General features: G+C 39.3%; 1 protein-coding gene across 1 annotated transcript; it reads right to left on the bottom strand.

Moving 5' to 3' along the window:
* Window positions 1-357: 357 nt before the first annotated feature.
* On the bottom strand, window positions 358-1,334 carry LOC110732000. Its single transcript, XM_021911919.1, has 2 exons — window positions 854-1,334; window positions 358-725 (listed from the first exon to the last, which is right to left on the bottom strand). The coding sequence occupies exons 1-2, from the start codon at window positions 1,332-1,334 to the stop codon at window positions 358-360; spliced, it is 849 nt and encodes a 282-aa protein (XP_021767611.1).
* Window positions 1,335-18,504: the final 17,170 nt, after the last annotated feature.

Here is an 18,504-nt window from a genome sequence, read left to right as displayed (position 1 = left end):
TTGGAAAAATCCCGAGTAACCATCAAGGAAGCAATAAAACTTGTGCCTTATTAGTCTATCAAGCATTTGATCAATGAATGGAAGGGGGAAGTGATCCTTCTTGGTGGATGTGTTTAGACATCTGTAGTCTATACACATACGCCAACCGGTGACCGTCCTAATCGGAATGAGCTCACCTTTCTCATTCTTGACTACGGTCATACTCACGTTCTTTGGAATGACATGAACGGGAAAGACCAACCTAGATCTTGAGATGGGCAATATGATTCCCCCATCCAAAAGCTTAGTGATCTCTTTATTCACTACCTCCCCCATTTGGGGATGTAGCTTACGTTGTCGTTTAATAGAGGGAAGGGTTCATTCCTCAAGAGTTATATGATGCGTACACAAAGCGGGGCTTATACCCTTGAGATCATCAATGGTATAGCCCAAAGCACCTTGGTGCTTTCTCAACACATCACATAGCACTTGAGTGTGGCTCTCACTCAAGGATGCACTAACAATTTCGCGATAAGTAGAACTTGGGCCAAAGAATTCATACCTGAGGTGTGATGCTAGAGGTTTGAGCTCTACCATAGGCACACCTTTACCTTCTTTGGTCGAGGCCACTTGCAAAGCATCTTGACTTGAGATCCCCATGCAAATTTTTTCATAACTTCCTTCAATGCTTCCATCAAGCAAATCTTCATACAATTTCACTTTCTTGCTAGGAGCACCTATCTTTTCTTTGTTCAACAAAACACACTCAAGAGGATCATTAGATCTGAGAAAGTGCCCATGCATGGATTGAACAATATTATCAAGAAATTCAACACTCATGCAATTTTCAAAAGAAAAAAGGGATATTTCATACCTTCATTCAAATCAAACTCAACTGCCTCCTCTCCTATCTTAAGAGATATCTTAGCACTCTTAACGTCAATCATAGCCCCCGATGTATCAAGGAATGGTCTACCTAAGATGATAGGGATAGTAGCATCTTCATCCATATCCAACACTATAAAATCTACCGGAATGACAAATTTCCCCACCCTCAAGGGAACATCTTCTACCTTACCCTTTGGAATCTTGATCGACCTATCGGCTAATTGCAATGTAATCTTGGAAGGTAAAAGTTCCCCTAGCTCTAGTCTTTGATAAACCGAATATGTCATAAGGCTAACACTAGCTCCTAAGTCACATAAGGTATTATCAATTTGAATCTTATTAATAGCACAAGGGATAGTGGAATTTCCGGGATCCTTCAACTTAGGTGGCATCTTATTCATTATGATCGCATTACAATTCTCGGTTAGGGTAACTATTTCCACCATATCACATGTCCTATTTGGCATTTGTTATACCACATCGTTGAAAGGAAAAGAAAGATGAAGTTGCTTTAGCATCTCTATGAATTTCCCAAATTGCTCATCCAATTTGTGCCTATTATACTTTTGGGGATAAGGGAGGTTGGTCTTGTAAAGTTCTTTCTCTTTCTCTTTCACTCTTTCTACTTGTTCCTCATCAATTTTATCAATTAAGGGACTCTCATCTCCCTCAATCTCAATCGGGCCCTTGCTAGTAACAATTGCATCCATAGGGTTCTAAAAACCTAAGCTCGATGAAGTCAAAGAAAAAGAAGAATTCTTAAATTCCTTAAAATCACTAGCCAGTTGAGAAAGTCGATTTCCTAACTCCTTATTTTTAGTCAACATGTCATTAAAATTCTCATCTTTCACGGCCAAGTAGGATCCTAGAAAATTGACTTGTTTCTCAAAAACCTCTTCCAAAAAAATCTTAGAAGAAAATGGTTGATCATAGAAATTATCACTTGGGCCTTGGGTATTTGGAATGGATCCAAGTGGGGTACCTCTTTGAACATTAGGTTGAAAATTTTCCCTACTTTGATTATTCCAAATACCCTTAGCTTTATTTTGTCCATGATGTTGACTATGCTTACCATAACCTAGGTTATGTTCCCATTCCCCCGGCCATAATTTTGACCATTATAACCATGATTGTTATAGCTACCATGAATCTGTTGGAGTCCATGATTTCTACAACCACCACTTTGATTATAATTATCATAGTTCGCTTGGTTGTGATAATTCCTATTTCCAACATTTCTTTGAACCTCAAATCTAGGTTCAAAATTATGATTATAAACATAATTCACATGCTCATTTTCGATTCCATCACATTCATCACAAGGAACATTGGGGCACATAGAAGCATCATGATCATTCATTTCACATAAATCACAAGGCCAACATTCTCTAATAATGCAACAAGAAGAAAGAAAAGTGTTAGGGTAAGAAGGTGTACCTCTCCTCTTATTTTGGGAGGGAAGAATCGGAGCTCGCGAAGGAGGACTCTCAAGCTTGGCCTTGAGGGATACAACCTCTTTCCTTAAATCCGAAATTAGAGTGGTCAAATCGTTGATGGCATTGTGTTGTTCGATCGAGCACCCCTTTCTAGTTGGCTCTTTCTCCACCTCTTGCCAATTCATAAAATGTCTCACCACTTCATCTATTGCATCCACCACTTCTTCTTCCGTTTTGTTAATTATCGGACCTCCGGCTCCGGCATCTAAGCTTGCTCTTCCTTAAGAACTCAACCTCCCATAGAAGATTTGTATAATTTGGTAGGTAGGAATCCCATGATGTGGACACTAGAGTTGATACTCCTTATACCTTTCCCATGCTTCATAGAGACTCTCATTAGGCCCTCTATTGAAACTTTGGATCAAAGCCCTAGATTCTGCCGTTTTTTTTGTGTGGGAAAAACCGAGATAAGAAAGCCTTGGTAACTTCATCCCATGTTTTTAGGGACCTTGGTTTGACCTCCTTATCCAACCACTCTAAAGCTCTTCCGATGAGAGAAAAGGGAAACAACTTCAGCCTTATATACTCTTGAGAAACTCCGGCTACCACAATTGTATTACAATACTTCTCAAAATCCTTGAGATGATTGAGAGGATTTTCACTTTTTGTACCACCAAATTGTTTCCTTTCGATCAAGGTAATCATAGCTGGTTTGATTTCAAAATCGTTATCCGGAACCAACAATGGAACAATCCCACTCTCATACTTGTAAGCACCTGGAGTGCCCAACTCCTTCAATGTCACTCTATGAGCTTCTCCCATGTTCACTTGCACACACAGTCTCAAACAAAATTATTATTAACACGGCTACAAATGTAGCCTTAAGGAAAACCTTTTTGTGTTTTTGAATAAGATGTAATAGACTCAACAACAATAAAAAATCACAACACCGGTCCCCGGCAACGGCGCCATTTTCACAAGGGTCAAAATTAGGTCGTTGAAACTAACCCTACCCTAGGCTAAATAAAATTTGTAATCTCTCAACACACCCTTATACAAATATAATGGCAAGTCGAGGGTCGAACCACTAAGGAATGGAGGGCGACCTTATATTGTCAAGTCAAGCTACTCCGGAAAGGTTAGGTAAGGGTGTGAATGCTAAACAACTAAATAAGGTAGGTTGGGACAAATGTAATAAACACTAGGGGTCGAGATCCACATATACTTGTAACGGATTTCGCTAATTGGGAAAGAGTTGACTAGTCGAGTGATGCGAGGGAAAACCAATCATTCAACTAAGAGAGCATATCAAGCTATTTTCCTAGAGGTCTAACTAGTGTCAACTTTGATAAACTCTAACTAAGAACTACATAAGACACCTCAATCGTTAAATGCAAGCCACAAATCAATGGTCCATATCAATGTGAACCTACAATGCAATCTAGTGTGAATAACTAGGGTGATCAAGCCTAAATCAAACACACACATGCACATAATCAATTAACTAATTTAATAACATCATCAACTTAATCAATTTCCCCATACTAACATCAATCCATTACTCATATATGCTTCACCATTACCCTAGCAATCAAACTACTCACAATCCATAGAAATCAAGATAAAAACAAAGCTAAACAACAAATTTATCATGATCAAATTAAACAAACTAAAATCAAATCATAAATCAATCAAACTTCAATCAAACTTGAACATTCAACAAAACAATTGAAATCAAACTAAAGATCGAATTAAAGAAAAGGAATCCCTACAAACTTGATCAAAGATCAAAGGAAATGGAGAAATCTTCAATCATCAACAATCCACCATGAAATTCTCTAACTAAAACCTAGAGTATCTCTCTCTAAAAATCTCTCTAATTTGATCCAAAACTAATTCTAATTCTTCTAATAATTCTCTCTCTAAAAATAGAAGGTAAAACTATATATAGTAAAACTAACAAGAGAAAACTTAGTTAGATCGTCCAAAAGAAACTCCGGAATGTGCGGTCGCAACAAGGGAGAGGCACGGCCGCGAGAAAATGGGTACGAAACAGGGGCCTCTGCAGGCGCTCCCGCACCCGTATCAGGCGCGCCCGCGCCACCCAGGTGCGCGGCCGCCCCACCCTCATGCGCGCCCGCACCTGGCAGCAGGGGAGCTCCCTTTTCTTTGTCCTAGCTCATCCTCGTGTGCTCGTCTTGGTGATGATGATGAACACTAAGGTAGGAAGTCTTCAAATGAATCTTTTGGTGGGTTCATGTCAAAGATGATGCCCCCACCACATGCATGCATCGATCTCATGAACTTGATCCTTGCATTCCTTCAAACTTGAGCTCCAAATGACAAGCAAGAGGCATCCAAAATGATGAGAAATATGAGAGGAAGGCTCGGAAATCCTTGGTGCACAATCATAACCTGAAAATATATGAAAACAAGCAAATAAAAGGGAAAAAGACCAAATAAGCAAAGAAATGCACAAAGAAAGAGAACTAACTAAGGAAAGCACAAACTAAAGAAATAAAGAACACAACTAAGGAAAACTAAAGAAAAGAACTATAAAAGAGCATGAAAATCATCCTACAAGAAGCCAAATGAGTGCCATAAATGACACTCATCACGAGCGTGCACTGTTGCTGCGCGGGCGCTCCTCTGCGGGTTCCAGCTTCGATCTTCTTCATGTTGCGCCACATATAAATAACCTTTTGAACCCAATTTTCGCAAGAAAGTTTTATTTTAGATTTTGATCATATTCTTAGCTTAGTTGAGAGCTTCTCTCTCTAGTTTTTGGGTTAGTTTAGTAGTAGATTTTAGAGAGAGAAAGTGAGGAATTTCAATAGTGATTGAGATATTGAAGATTCAATGGTGACAATTGTGTTGGAGATCTTCTCTATTATCAATGAGCATTCTTAACTCTATCTCATTTTATTTCTTTGTTTGATTTCATATTTGTTTTGTTTCATTTTGATGTTTGATTGTTGATTAGTGTAATTGTTCTTCATAGATTGTTGATTCTTGATTTCTTTAGTTGTTTGTTGATTAGATGATGATGTTGGTGTAGTTGTTTGCTAGGAATTGGGTGAAACTTGTATGAATTATTGATTGTGCTAAATTTGGGGATTGTGTTGATTAATTGTTGAGATTAAAGTGATTAATGGAAGTTTGCATGTGTGTAATTCGATTAGGCCTTGAGAATTATGCTAGATTGCATTGTAGTTTCTAATGATACCTACCATTAATTTAGGAATTTCAATTGTCGATTGAGCTTGATTAGTGATGCTCTTAGTTAGAGTCTCTCGTAGTTGGCGCTAGTTTGACCTCTAGGAGATAGCTTGTTGACTCTTTTGATTGAGCTTGCCATTAGTCTTCACAACCATTGATTTGCATATTGTTTCCGAGTTGCTACAATTGTCATGATTGCTTGTTGATCCCATTCCTAGTGCTTATTTCTTTGGTTTTTTAGTTTTTTAGTTGTTAGTGTTCTCTCTTTATCTTTGTCTTCGACCTAGATTAGGCGCATAATTAAGAGCGCTTGAACATTACTGTTCCTTTTGGTTCGATCCTTGACTTTCCTCTATACTAGTATATACGTTTTTTAAGTGTTTATAAATTTTGTTTGACCGAGGGAAGATTAGTTTCGACGACCTATATCCACCCCTCGTCAAAATGGCGTCGTTGCCGGGGAACGGTGTCTATGTTTGAGTGTTTTTGATTGCTTAAGTCTAGGTCTTTGTATATAGTTTTCTTTTATTTGATTTTTGTTTGTTTTGTGAAAAAAATGGCATGTTTATCATTTTCTCAATATGACAATGAGCTTTTTGTGAATATTTCAATAGACTTGAGGGATTTTTGGACTATAATTGTTGTAGTTTTTGGGTGGCTTGTGAGATTTGTTATTTTGGTTTGAATGATCTAACAAGAAAAGAAGTTTAATGCATGCATAATGGTGAATTTAGAGCATTGTCTACTGATAATGCTTAGGATTTTTATGTTTGGTTTACTAGGGATGTCTATGATAGGGGTAATCATGTTTCTAATATTGATATGAATTGTCTTGGTTCTTCTAATATTAGCATGAATTCCCATGATTTGCCACATGATCCCTTAAGTGAACCTTGAACACATAATTTCAACTTATTTCTCCTTTTGTTCATGATGATGAAGTGCATGCTCAAGTTGATGCTAATGGTTTGTTTCAATATTCTTTATTATTTGCCATGCCTTTTTGTGATATGATTCATTCCCTTGATGATAAATCTCATGTGTTTGATTGCTTCCCCCCCCCCCCACTTTCCATTGCGATGTATATATGCTCATGATCTTAATGTTGATTCTTCTAATCTTGGTTGTACTTCTTCTTCCTCTCTTGTTGAGCCTCAACCTTCTACATCTTTTGAATCTCTTGTTGATATATTTGAGTCTCAAATTAGGTGCATTGAGCTTGATAATGAGTTTGGGCCTAATAAGGAATCGATTCTTAATTCTATGAGAAGTCAATTGGAGGTGATGAAAAAGAGTGAGGAGCAACTTGAGGAGAGAAGAAGGAGAGGTAAAGAGCTAGAAAGCCAATTGTCATCTTTGATGCTTGTGTGTGAAAATTACAAATCCAATGTGTGTGTTGAGGATGATGATGGTGATTTTGAGCAACCAAGAGAGTGTGAGGATACCATCGATGAGCATTTGTGTGATGGTGAAGGAGTTGAGAATGAAGAGAGTATTGAATTTGAAAACTCTAACCCTCCCACCTATCTTGATGAGTCTCTTGTGCATGATTGTAATTCTTCTATCCTTGAGTATTTGGACTCGATTGAGGTTATGACCAATGTGTTATTTGAGTGTCAAATGAAAACCCATAGCCTTTTGAGTGAGTTCATTAAGAATACTTCATGGGAGAGAGATGAGCTTGAAATGAATTTGCATCCATTCATTCATGCATGGCTTGGAGACTTTAGCGTTTAAGGAAGTTGAGGGAGTTGTTGTTCATGGTTGTATTGAAGGGGATTATGTAGTTCCTCTTGGAAGTTGGATATTTTAGGGAGATGATGATCTTGAGTGTTCTTCTTTTGAGGATTCTGTGATTGATTTTTATGCTCTTATTGGTGATTTGAAGCATGGCGGTGAAGAAGAATTCATTTGTGAGATCATAGCCCCTATTCCCTCCTCTCATGTCCCTTTTTCAAGCAATTTCAACCATATTCCCTACACTCCTATATCCCTCCCTTCCTTTGTTAATAAGCCTATTGGGGACCCCCTTGTCTATGATGATTTGTATATGGCTCATTTGTCCCTAATTGAGGAAAAGGGTGATGTTGCCACCCAAACATATTTTAATGAGGAGGATTTTCCTTTCTCTTTTTCTTTCCATTCTTTTATTCCCCCTTCTTCTTCTTATTTTCTCGTTTTTCCTTTTGATCCCTCTTTTTCTTTCTTTTGGTACCTCCCTCCTCACTTGCATGCAACAATCTTGTTTCACGTTTTTATCCCGTCATTTGCTTACCTTTTCTCTTACGAAATGTGTAGTAGTGCATTTGACAAGCTGTTGCGTGCGTTGAATTATTATTTTACTAGAGCGGTCAAGCTTGGACCTTAAGCAAGCCTTTCTCGGGAAGTAACCCGTGCTTTAGATTAGATTTTCATTTATTCTTTAGAATTGATTTTCTCTCATGGAAATGTTTGTGTGCCTTTTGCTAGGTACATGACTTGATATAGATTTGGATCAAGAATCAAGGAAGTTGACTCCTATTTTTGCTAGCATATGGAAGGCAAGGTTCAATTCTTGAGAAAATTAGCTTTAAAAGGTTTAATTGGGTCATTTGCGGGTATTTACACCCACCTAATATCCGGTAATATCCTTCCTTGCTCTTTCTCTAGTGGATGATTACTTGTTGGATATATGTTGGTTTGTTGGATTGATCTCCTTGTTTTCCCCTCCCATGGTTTCTAGGATTTATGTATGAGTGTATTGTCTCATTCAAGCTTGGGGGAGGGTATTCTATCATGTTTGATGGGATGTTGATTCACATAATATATGCACCTTTGTATATGCATTTCCATGTTCTTATATTGTGAGAAAACTCCAAAAAGATTTTTGTTTCTATCAAGGCAATTTGCAATGTGTCTTTGTTTTGTTCTTGGTTTGGACATAATACTTTAGGACTTGTATAGTTAAATGTTTTTCTTCTTAAATGGTAACGGTGTGCACGGTTTGAGAGTACGCTTGGTTGATTCTAGGATAAAGCATGCTAAGGCAGTTGGTTAGAACTAGTGGGACCATGAAACCGGATTCTACTTATTTGTGGCATGTTGATAGTTGCTTGATAGTTGCTTCCTATAGTCGAATTGACACCAATAGTGAGTTTTTTCTACATTTATGTGGTTCTTTGTTTTTAAAGCCTTCAACATATATTTGCATGAGCGGCATGGATCCTTGAGTATTGTTGACCTACTCTAGAATCTTGACTCATAATTCTCAAACACGAGACCGAGCCATCTAGGAATGACAAAGGCAACTTTTCGGGGTTGTAATTTTTCTTTTCTAGGTTAATCTTCTTTATTTTTAGTTCATTTGGGTTTACATTTGCCTTCTTTCTAACCATTTGAGCCTTTCCCCTTCTTTTCAAGCCACATCTTTAGAACTTTGAGCCTTTTGTTTCTTTTTGTTCCATTTTTGGTTTTTGTGAAGCAAATTGTCATGTTTTTGGAGTTTGTGGTACATAAGGTAGGATATTGGTTCTATTTGTAAGCAAGCTTGTTTTTTGTATACATTGTGAATAATGGCAAATGAATGATGGAAAAAGCCGTCCAAATTCAAAAGAGGCAAGGACATAATAAATGCAAAGTTTGTAAAAGCCGTCCTAAGCTAAAAAGGCATGGAAAATTACTTTTAAAGAAATAAAAAAAAAATCCAAAAATATTTAGATGAGACTATTTTCCTCTTCAAGCATTGAGAACAATGCTTCCTTTTAGCTTGGGGAGAAACGTTTACGCTTTTTATATATATGCTATTGGATATAGCTTTGAATAAGCTTGGGGATGTTAGTTTGTTTTTGTTTGGTGACTTCTCGGTTTTGGTGCCGAGGTTTGGGCAATCTTTGGTTCATCACCTAGGTGTACCACCAAATTTAAAAATTTTAAGCCTACTCTCACCCTTTTTTCCCTTACATTACAACCATTAGGAAAGACCTTTCGACCTAGAGGTTGAGTCATATTTCGGGAGAGGGCATTACGAGTTAAAGCCTAAGGAGAGGGGATGCATTGTCAAGACGTCGAGTAGCCCAAAATTATCTCTTTTTTCGGTTCCTTCGTGGAACTTTTGAGATGCTCACTAGGGGAAGATATGAAACTAGTAGGGAGAACGCGGTAAGACCGTTCGGGATGAAAGTGGATTGTGTTTCTCTAGTTCCTGTGATTAGCATATTTATGTTTCAATCAATCTCGGGTATCTTGAAACGTGCACTCTCTTACTTGTTTAAAAAGATTTGCATTCATTTGTACTTGTACATTTGGAAAAGTCCTTTCAGGAACATTTGTGTACTTTTCTTATATTTTAGTTTCTTTTTCATGCTTTGCGTTGTTTGTATTATTATGAGAGTTATAGGTTAATCTCTTAGGAAACCTTTACAAGAGCATGGGCGATCTAGGGGTTTAAATGGCTTGTCTTTAGTTGCTAAAATTGACCGTGACTCCTACGAATGTGAGTTAGTGTATATTCTTGTCTCTTCTCTTCTTTTTGTTAGTTTGAATAAGCTCATCATTTCTCCCTTGGTTTTGTTTTGCTCGAGAACGAGCAAAAGGTATGTTTAGGGGTATTTGATGGGTGTCATAAATGGAACCCATTTGATGAACATTTAGGTTATTTTATTCCTCTTTTCATGTCTTTCATGCTTAATAAATGCTTAGTTTTATGCTTTTGGTCTTAGTCTTACCTTTCCTCTCTTATTTTGTAGCTTTTGTGCATTTATATGGTTTTCTAATCTTTTCTCCTTTATTTGCTCTATTTTCGTGGTTGTAGGTATTGTACGAGGTTCGGATCTTGATATTAGTGATTTACTAAGGTGGAGGAAGCCTTAGGAGCAAGCTCATGGCAATTGGAAAGCTCAAGATGCAAGGAAGTGGAATCTCCAAGTTCTAACTCTTGCGCCCTCAAGCCGTGCTCTCATGAATATGGGGTGTTGAACCCACAATCAAGTGCTTTTGGGACTGCCTCTCTTTGTGTTCATCATCATTATAATCGTGCGACCTTAGCGAACGCACGAAGTCACGATAAGATCCGAAGAAACCCAGAAGAGCGCGGGCGCGCAGCCCCCTTGCACAGGTGCTCCTCTGCGGGATTTGGCTTCGTTCTTCTTCATTTTGCGCCACTTATAAATACCCTTTTGAACCCAAGTTTTGCAAGCAAGTTTTATTTTAGATTTTGATCATATTCTTAGCTTAGTTGAGAGCTTCTCTCTCTAGTTTTAGGGTTGGTTTAGGATTAGATTTTAGAGAGAGAAAGTAAGGAATTTCAATGGTGATTGAGAGATTGAAGATTCAACGGTGACAATTGTTGACAAGGGGAAAATGTATGTCGTTATCTACTCTTCCCCCAAGTCAAACTAAATTTTTAAACACCTAACCAACCTTATATGAATATTGGGCATGTTAAGGGTCGATCCCTAGGAAATGAAATGATGAAAACTAGAGCCTAAGTCAAGCTACCTCGAAGATGGAGTTGAGATTATGGTTGGCACTATGGTAAACTAAAACAAGTCTAATCAAGTAAATCAAAGGTCTAAACACTAGGGATATGGGTTCCACATGCAAGTTCAATGATAATGCTAGTTTAGAGCTCAATCAATTAATTCAAGTATTGCAATGGACAAACAATAGTAGCAATCAAGAGAGTTCAAAAGCTATCTCCTATAGGCCAATCTAGGAGTAACTATGAAAGGCAAATCAAGAAGAATCACAAGCAAACCCAATCAATTAGAGCAACTTTCAAATCAATTGTTCATGTCATTAAGAGTTGCAATGCAATCTAGATTAATCTTATAGGTTGATCACTCCTAGTCTAATCAATCACATGCAAAACTATGTCAACCAATTTAATTGCAACAAATCAATCAATCAAAGAGCATCAACTAGCAATTTCATTAATCAAACATGCTTCCCCCTTTCCCTAGCAACTAATCTACTCACTAATCATGGTGAAATTCAAGAACAAATAACTAGAACCTGCATTGATCATCATTCTATATCAAAATCTAAGAGAAATCAAAATATTCAACAATATCAAATTCAAATCCAAAGAAAAACAAGCAACAAGCATAAATCAAATAACACGTAAGTAAGAGAAGAAAGAAGGAAGAGATTCTCACTAATATTGATGATTGAAAATGAAGAAATCCAAACTTGATTGATCAAATGTTCAGTTACAAATCCAAAACCAAGAACTTCTCTCTAACCTCTCTCTAAATTCTCTCTCTAAAACTAAGCTAATGAAATATTATCAAAAAGTTGGTTTCAAAAAGGAATTACAATTCTATTTATAAGCAAAGAAGAAACCGGCAAATCCCGCGCCCTCTCTCGATGAACCCGTGGCCGTGGAGAAATGGGTACGGAACCCTCCCCGGGCTATCTGGGCAACACCCGCGCCCGCGGCAATATAAACCCGCGCCCGTGGCCACAGATGTCGCGCCCGCTGCTAATCCCCTGCTCCCAAAACTCAATTAGGGGGCCGCGGTCTCTCTGAGACAGAGCGCCCCCTCCAAGTTTCCCGCGCCCGCGGCCTGCTGGCAATACCTTGGAGACCTCTCCGAGGCCTCTCCAAGGCCTCTCTAGCCAAATGCTTCTTCCTTGCTTGGTCATTAAGGTCCCAACTTGATTCCTTTGCAAAGGTGATTCTCCAAGTACCTACACAAGCAAACAAATAAAGGAAACAAAAGGGAAAAAGAGCCAAATAAAAGGAAAACACGAGAAAAACACGAGAACCATAAAGAAAAGAGGAGAAAGAGAAACTAAAGGAAAAAGGACCAAAAATAAGAGAAGAAAGCATGAAAAAGGGAAAGAAATAACCCTAAAAGACTACCCAATGAGTGCCATAAATGACACTCATCAAATTCCCCCAAGCTAGAATTTTGCTCGTCCCGAGCAAAACAAAGGCTAAAAAGGAAAAAGAAGGGCTTATTCGAAGCAAAAAGAAAAAGAGGGGCGAGAATTTACACTAAGACTCACTGTCGTAGGAATCACGGTTGTTTTTAGCTACAACAAGCCATTTAAACCCCTAGATCGCCCTAGAGGACGAGTGATGCTCTCGTAAGGGTATCCTAAGAGTTTACCCATAACTCTCCACCAAACCCCCAAGAGGCAAACCATAAAAGGAAAAGAAAGAGGAAAAAGGAAACAAAATCTTTACGAAATGGACTTTACAAAGAGACTATAATTCAAATGAATAACAACCTTTCTAAAGTGAATTATGGTATGCACGTTATAAGATACCTAAGGTTGATTGAAACATAAATATGCTAAGCATAGGAACTAGTTATCACACTCCACTTTCATCCCAAACGGTCTTACCGCGTTCCCCCTACTAATCTCATATCTCCCCTTAGTGAGCATCTCATAGATTCCGCGAAGGAACCGGAAAAAGATTAATATTTTGGGCTACTCGACATCTTGATTTCGCATCCCCTTTCCTTAGTCTACAACCCATGATTCCCTCTACCGATGAAAGACTCAACTCCTAGGTCCAAAGGTCTTCCCAAAGGTTGTAACGTAAGGCAAGAAGGGTTAAGGTAGGCTAAAATTTAAAATTTGGCGGTTATCCTAAATTGTGAAGCAAAGACCGGCCAAATCTCAACAAAAAACTTAAGTAATCACCAAACAAAAACGTATTAACACCCCCAAGCTTATTCAAAGCAACAATCTACAAAAATAAGAACATAAAGCGCAAACGCTTTCCCCCCCAAGCTAAAAGAAAATTGTCCTCAATGCATAGAGAGGAGAAAGACACTTGAATTTTTATGGTTTTTCTTTTTTTTTTGCATTTTCTCATTTATAAAATTGTTTGTATTTTCTCGTACTGCTTAAAAGCATTAGTCCTTGCCTTTTTTCAATTCGGACGGCTTTTTTAAATATGCATTTATTAACATCCTTGCCTCTTTTACTAAGGACGGCTTTTACATAAGCATTTGCCTTTATTTACCAAATATAAACAACTCAATTATGTGTACCAATTCGAACCAAACTCCAACTTCATAGACCACAATCACCAAACATTGACCCTTGCTTCACAAAAACCAAAAAGAAGGAGAACGAAACAAAAGGCTCAAGATATCTAATTATGCGGCTTGAAAAGAGGGAAAAAGGTTCAAAGGGGTAACAAGTAGGCAAATGTATCCCAAACCAAAAAAAAAAAGTAAACATAAAGGGACTATCTTAGAAAAAGAAAATACCTCCCTGAAAAGTTGCCTTTGTCCTCCCTAGATAGTTCGGTCACGGTCTTAGGAATCATACGCTAAGATTCTAGATTAGGTTTGCGAAAATCAAGGATCCATGCCGCTCATGCAAGAATTTGATGAAAGCTTGAACAAATATACATCTCACATGGTTGTAGGAAAAACTCACTAAGGTTGTCTAATCAAAGATAGGGAGCAACTACCAACATGCCACAAACGAGTAGAATCCGGTTTCATGATCCCCCTAGTTCTAGACAACTATCTTAGCATGCTTTATCCTAGAATCAACCAAACGTAATCTCAAACCGTGCATACCATTATTACCTAGGAAGACTATTATTCAAAAGCAAAAGTCCATTGCATACAAGTCCAATTTTCAAAAAGAGAAAGAGTGAAAATAAAGCCTCAAAAAGTTATGCACACAAACAAGAATAAAAAGAAAGGAAAGAAAAGAAAAGAGAAGATGGAAAACTTAGACAAGGACAAGAAAGGGAAAGAGGAAAAGGGCAAAGATGCAATCATAACACGTTTATCCCAATCGACATACAAGCGGTCTAATGGCCACATCGCCAAAGACCCCAAACACACTAGGTGTTAAATTCATACATCCTCGAACCGTTCAACTTCCCCTAAATCTATTCCTAATCTAAGCAACCAAGAAAATATAGAAGTGAAAATAAAGAGGTAAAATAAGAAAGGCCTCACCAAGCGTCCGTGCTAAACTAAAGTACCCAAGGAGTAGGAACGTGCTTCTCCAAAAGGCTCCGCAATCCAAAGCATAGGCTACGAGCAAGGTGAGTTAAAGAAAAAGGCTATATATACAAAATGAAATTGTTCGTAACTTCCAAACAAAATCAAACGATAAAACACTTAGACACAAGCTATATACAAAAACCTAGAGAAAACCATCGATTAGCAAAAATTATTTTTTATTTTTTAAATTTTTTTTTTCAAGAAACTCGCAAAAACATCATGAAGTGAAACAAAACAACAAGCAACAAACCAACGAGACCATTAGCAAAAATCCACCAAAAACCTTATCAAAGACTTCTCACCGAGCCCCAGGTGCCTCCCCCAAACCAACCATAAAACATCCTTTTTGACCCTCCCCCCTAACAAAATGAAGGCATCGACCGCGATGCCTACAAACATGCAAAATAGGGAAGGGGGAGAATAAAAAGGGAAACAAACATGCATAAGCGGACTATTGGCCACTAAGGCCGGCACCATCATCACCCGTATCCCAACCTTCGGTGTAACCGGGAGGAAATCCATAGTGACTCTTGAATAGGTCAAGTTGGGATTGGGTCAATTGGTCGTAGGGCTCACGCTGACCAAGGAGCTCGGGGTGACTGGGGTGAACATAGTAGTATGCGGGATCACCCCGATAATCACTCCCCCCGAGACCCTATAATCATAAGGTGGGAAGTTGCACCTTGGCACATCGGGGTCCTCAACCCCGGGCCAATATGGGTACGTAGGGAGGTTGTCACCACCCCATGAAGGTACCGGCCCTTGTTGGGGCGGCACATAAGGGTAGTTAACTAGAGGTGTGACCTCCCCCCTACGCACACTAGTGTCATATAAGGAACTAGTTTGATAAGACAGAGTTTGGTGGTCTGAGTACATACCTTGCATGCTCAATTGCATGCGCTCCATGTTGGCTCTCATAGCCTCCATCTCTCGGAGATAAGCATCTCCTTAAAAATATTGTTGTTGTTGTTGTCTTCTTTCTCTTCTTCCTCTTTGAGCATCATCATGAAAATGCTCATGTTGTTGTTGTAGTGGTGGTTGTTGTTGCTCTTCATCATATTCTTCTCCTCCTCCTTCCTCTTCTTCCTCATCATTCTCATCACCCTCATCAATCTCATAATCCTCCTTCATCTCATCTTCAATCCTCCCATTGTCCCTAGGGACCATCCAAATGTTTCTAGCCTCACGAAGGATGGAGGTGGCGGCCCGGTTAGGGAGTAGACAATGGTGGGAATTTCTCACTAGCCAAGAGTAAGTACCGGTTTTCCTAGTGCTAGTTATGAAACGCAAAGTGCTAACTTGTTTCAAACTAATCCACATGTCTTCACTCCTTCCAACCGGAGTGCAAGACCTCAAGAATCCCTCTTGCTTAAAATACGACACAAGACGTGTCACCATGCCCCCACAATGAATTTCCCCTGTTTTGACCCCATGCATTATCTCCTTACAACAATTCATGAAGATATAGCCAAAATTAATCCTTGACCCTAACTCCGGCTTGGTAGCCATCCATAACACGATAATCTCCTCTCGAGATAACTTCCCCAAATCTTGCTTATTAAAGACCGAATACCCAAGAATTCTATGAAGGATCCTAAGGGCCGGATGGATAATCTCACTAGCAAGAGACTTCTTCGAATGAAACTCCCTCTTGAGGGCTATGGTTCTCCACCAAGAAACCTCATTATACTCATTTTGGACTAGGGAGATAAGGGGCTCGAAAATATGACCATTGGGGTTGAAACCAAGGGCTACATTGAACTCGGCTAGGTTCATGATGTGTTTGACATTGAAGAGTTGGAAGGAAATAATAAAGTCGGTTTCCCCCACCTTATTGAACTCAAATGTGGAGAAAAACTCAATGGAAGGCTCCAAATAGGTTCTAGGGGAAGACTTTATAAACTCACCCAAGCTTAGGTTGTTTAGAAGGATGTCAAGGTCATTCTCAATTCCTAGCTTGGCCATGTCCTCACGAAAGTAATGGCGGGAAGGTCTAAACTTCCGGTCTTTCATTTTGTTATAGATGGGGGTTTGTTTAGACCGGTTCCAAAACTTGAAAGGGGGTAGAGGAGGAGGAGGAGCATCATCTTGAGTTGTGGAATACGGTTGGGGTTGAGGGTTTGAGGATTGGCCGGGGGATTAGTTTGAGCGCTTTTTGCTACTTTTCACTCTTCTTAACAAATCCATTTTAACAAAATTCACACAATTCACAAGAACAACACAAACTCCCTCAAACAAAACAACGACCACCAAAATTACTCACAACCCTCCTTATAAATCCAACCAAACCACCACAAACTACAAGGTACCTGTTCCAATCAACACAGCAACCAAAAGTCCAACAAAAAACAACAATATCAACAATCAATCATTAATATATTCATGAAACAACAAGAAAAAGTAACAATCACCCAAATATACCAAATTTCCCATAAATCAACCATAAAACACAAAAATCATGCTCAAAATCAAGGTAAACAAACCAATGTAAAGAAATCAATTGAAATTGACAAAAATAATACAAAGGTTAGAAGTATACTAAGATTGGAGACTCAAATTAAGCTCAAAGCACTTCAAAGACCCGAAATTTCCCGAAAAACCACGAGAAAGTAGAGTAGGAGTGATGAAAATGGAGGAATATGGAAGAATTTATGAAAATTTTAGGGAAAATTTAAAGAAATAAGTGAGAAAGTGATGTTTTGGGGTTAGGGTTTGAGAGGAGGTAGAGAGAGAAAGGGGAAAAATAAGGAGAAGAAGAGAAAATAAGAGAGGAGAGAGAGAGGAGGGGGTGCGCCAGGGTATAACAAACCCAGTTCGCCGCGCCCTCTCCCGACTCTGCCGCGCCCGCGGCAACTCTCCCGCACCCGCGAAGAGACCGCGGGGCAACCACGGGGAGTTCCTGGAACTTTTTAAACTTTTTGAACTTTTTTACCTGACGGGGGGCCGCGCCCTCTCTAGAAACGCCGCGCAGTCTCCAAATCGTCCCGCGCCGGCGGAGAGACCGCGGGGCAACCGCGGGAAGTTCCTTGAATGAAGTCCCTATTTTGCTTGAAATGAGGGCCACGCCCTCTCCAAAACTTCCGAAGCCTCTAGAAAACTTCCCGCGCCCGCGGAGATACCGCGGGGCAACCGCGGGAAGTCCCTAGATTGAACTTTAATTTTAGCCCTCTAAAAACTTCCGAGGCCTCTCCAAAACTTCCCGGGCCTGCGGAGATACCGCGGGGCAACCCTTGGGGAGCCCTCTCCCCTGCACTCTAAACTCTTCATCAAACCCCTTCTTTCCAACAAGTGATGATAATAGGCGACCTACAAAACAAACACAAAACCAACTCAAAATAAGATCAAAAACCAATCAAGGAAAAATAAAAGAAAAGAAAGGAAAGAGAAATGAGATGAGAATCCGGGTTGCCTCCCGTAAGCGCTTTTGGTTAACGTCGTTAGCTCGACGTGCACCATCATCTCAAGGTGGCTTAAAAAGAATCATTTTGTGAACAAGTCCAACAAACACTCCATCATAGTACTTCTTGAGCCGATGACCATTAACCTTAAATGAAGATGAGGAGTTCAAAGGAGAAATCTCCACGGCACCATTATCAAAAACATCTTTCACCAAGAATGGTCCACTCCATCTTGACATGAGCTTTCCGGGGAACAACTTCATCCTTGAATTGTAGAGGAGGACTTTGTCACCTACACAAAACTCCTTTTTCTCAATCAACTTGTCATGAACCTCCTTGGAGCGAGCTTTGTAGGTGGTAACACAATCGTAAGCATCAAGTCGAAGTTTCTCTAGCTCATGAAGATCCAACCACCTCTTCTCCCCCGCACTAGCTAAGTCAAAATTTATCTTCTTAATGGCCCACAAGCCACGATGTTGAAGCTCTACCGGGAGATGGCATGATTTTCCATAGACAAGGCGATATGGAGTGGTACCAATAGGTGTCTCAAAAGCCATCATATAAGCCCAAAGAGCATCATCTAACTTGTTCGACCAATCCTTTCTATTCCTTGCAACC

This window comes from Chenopodium quinoa, unplaced genomic scaffold, assembly GCF_001683475.1.
Source record: "Chenopodium quinoa cultivar QQ74 unplaced genomic scaffold, ASM168347v1, whole genome shotgun sequence".
NCBI lineage: Eukaryota > Viridiplantae > Streptophyta > Magnoliopsida > Caryophyllales > Amaranthaceae > Chenopodium > Chenopodium quinoa.
Note: the sequence above shows the minus strand (reverse complement) of the source record. Positions and strands in the feature narration are given on the sequence as shown.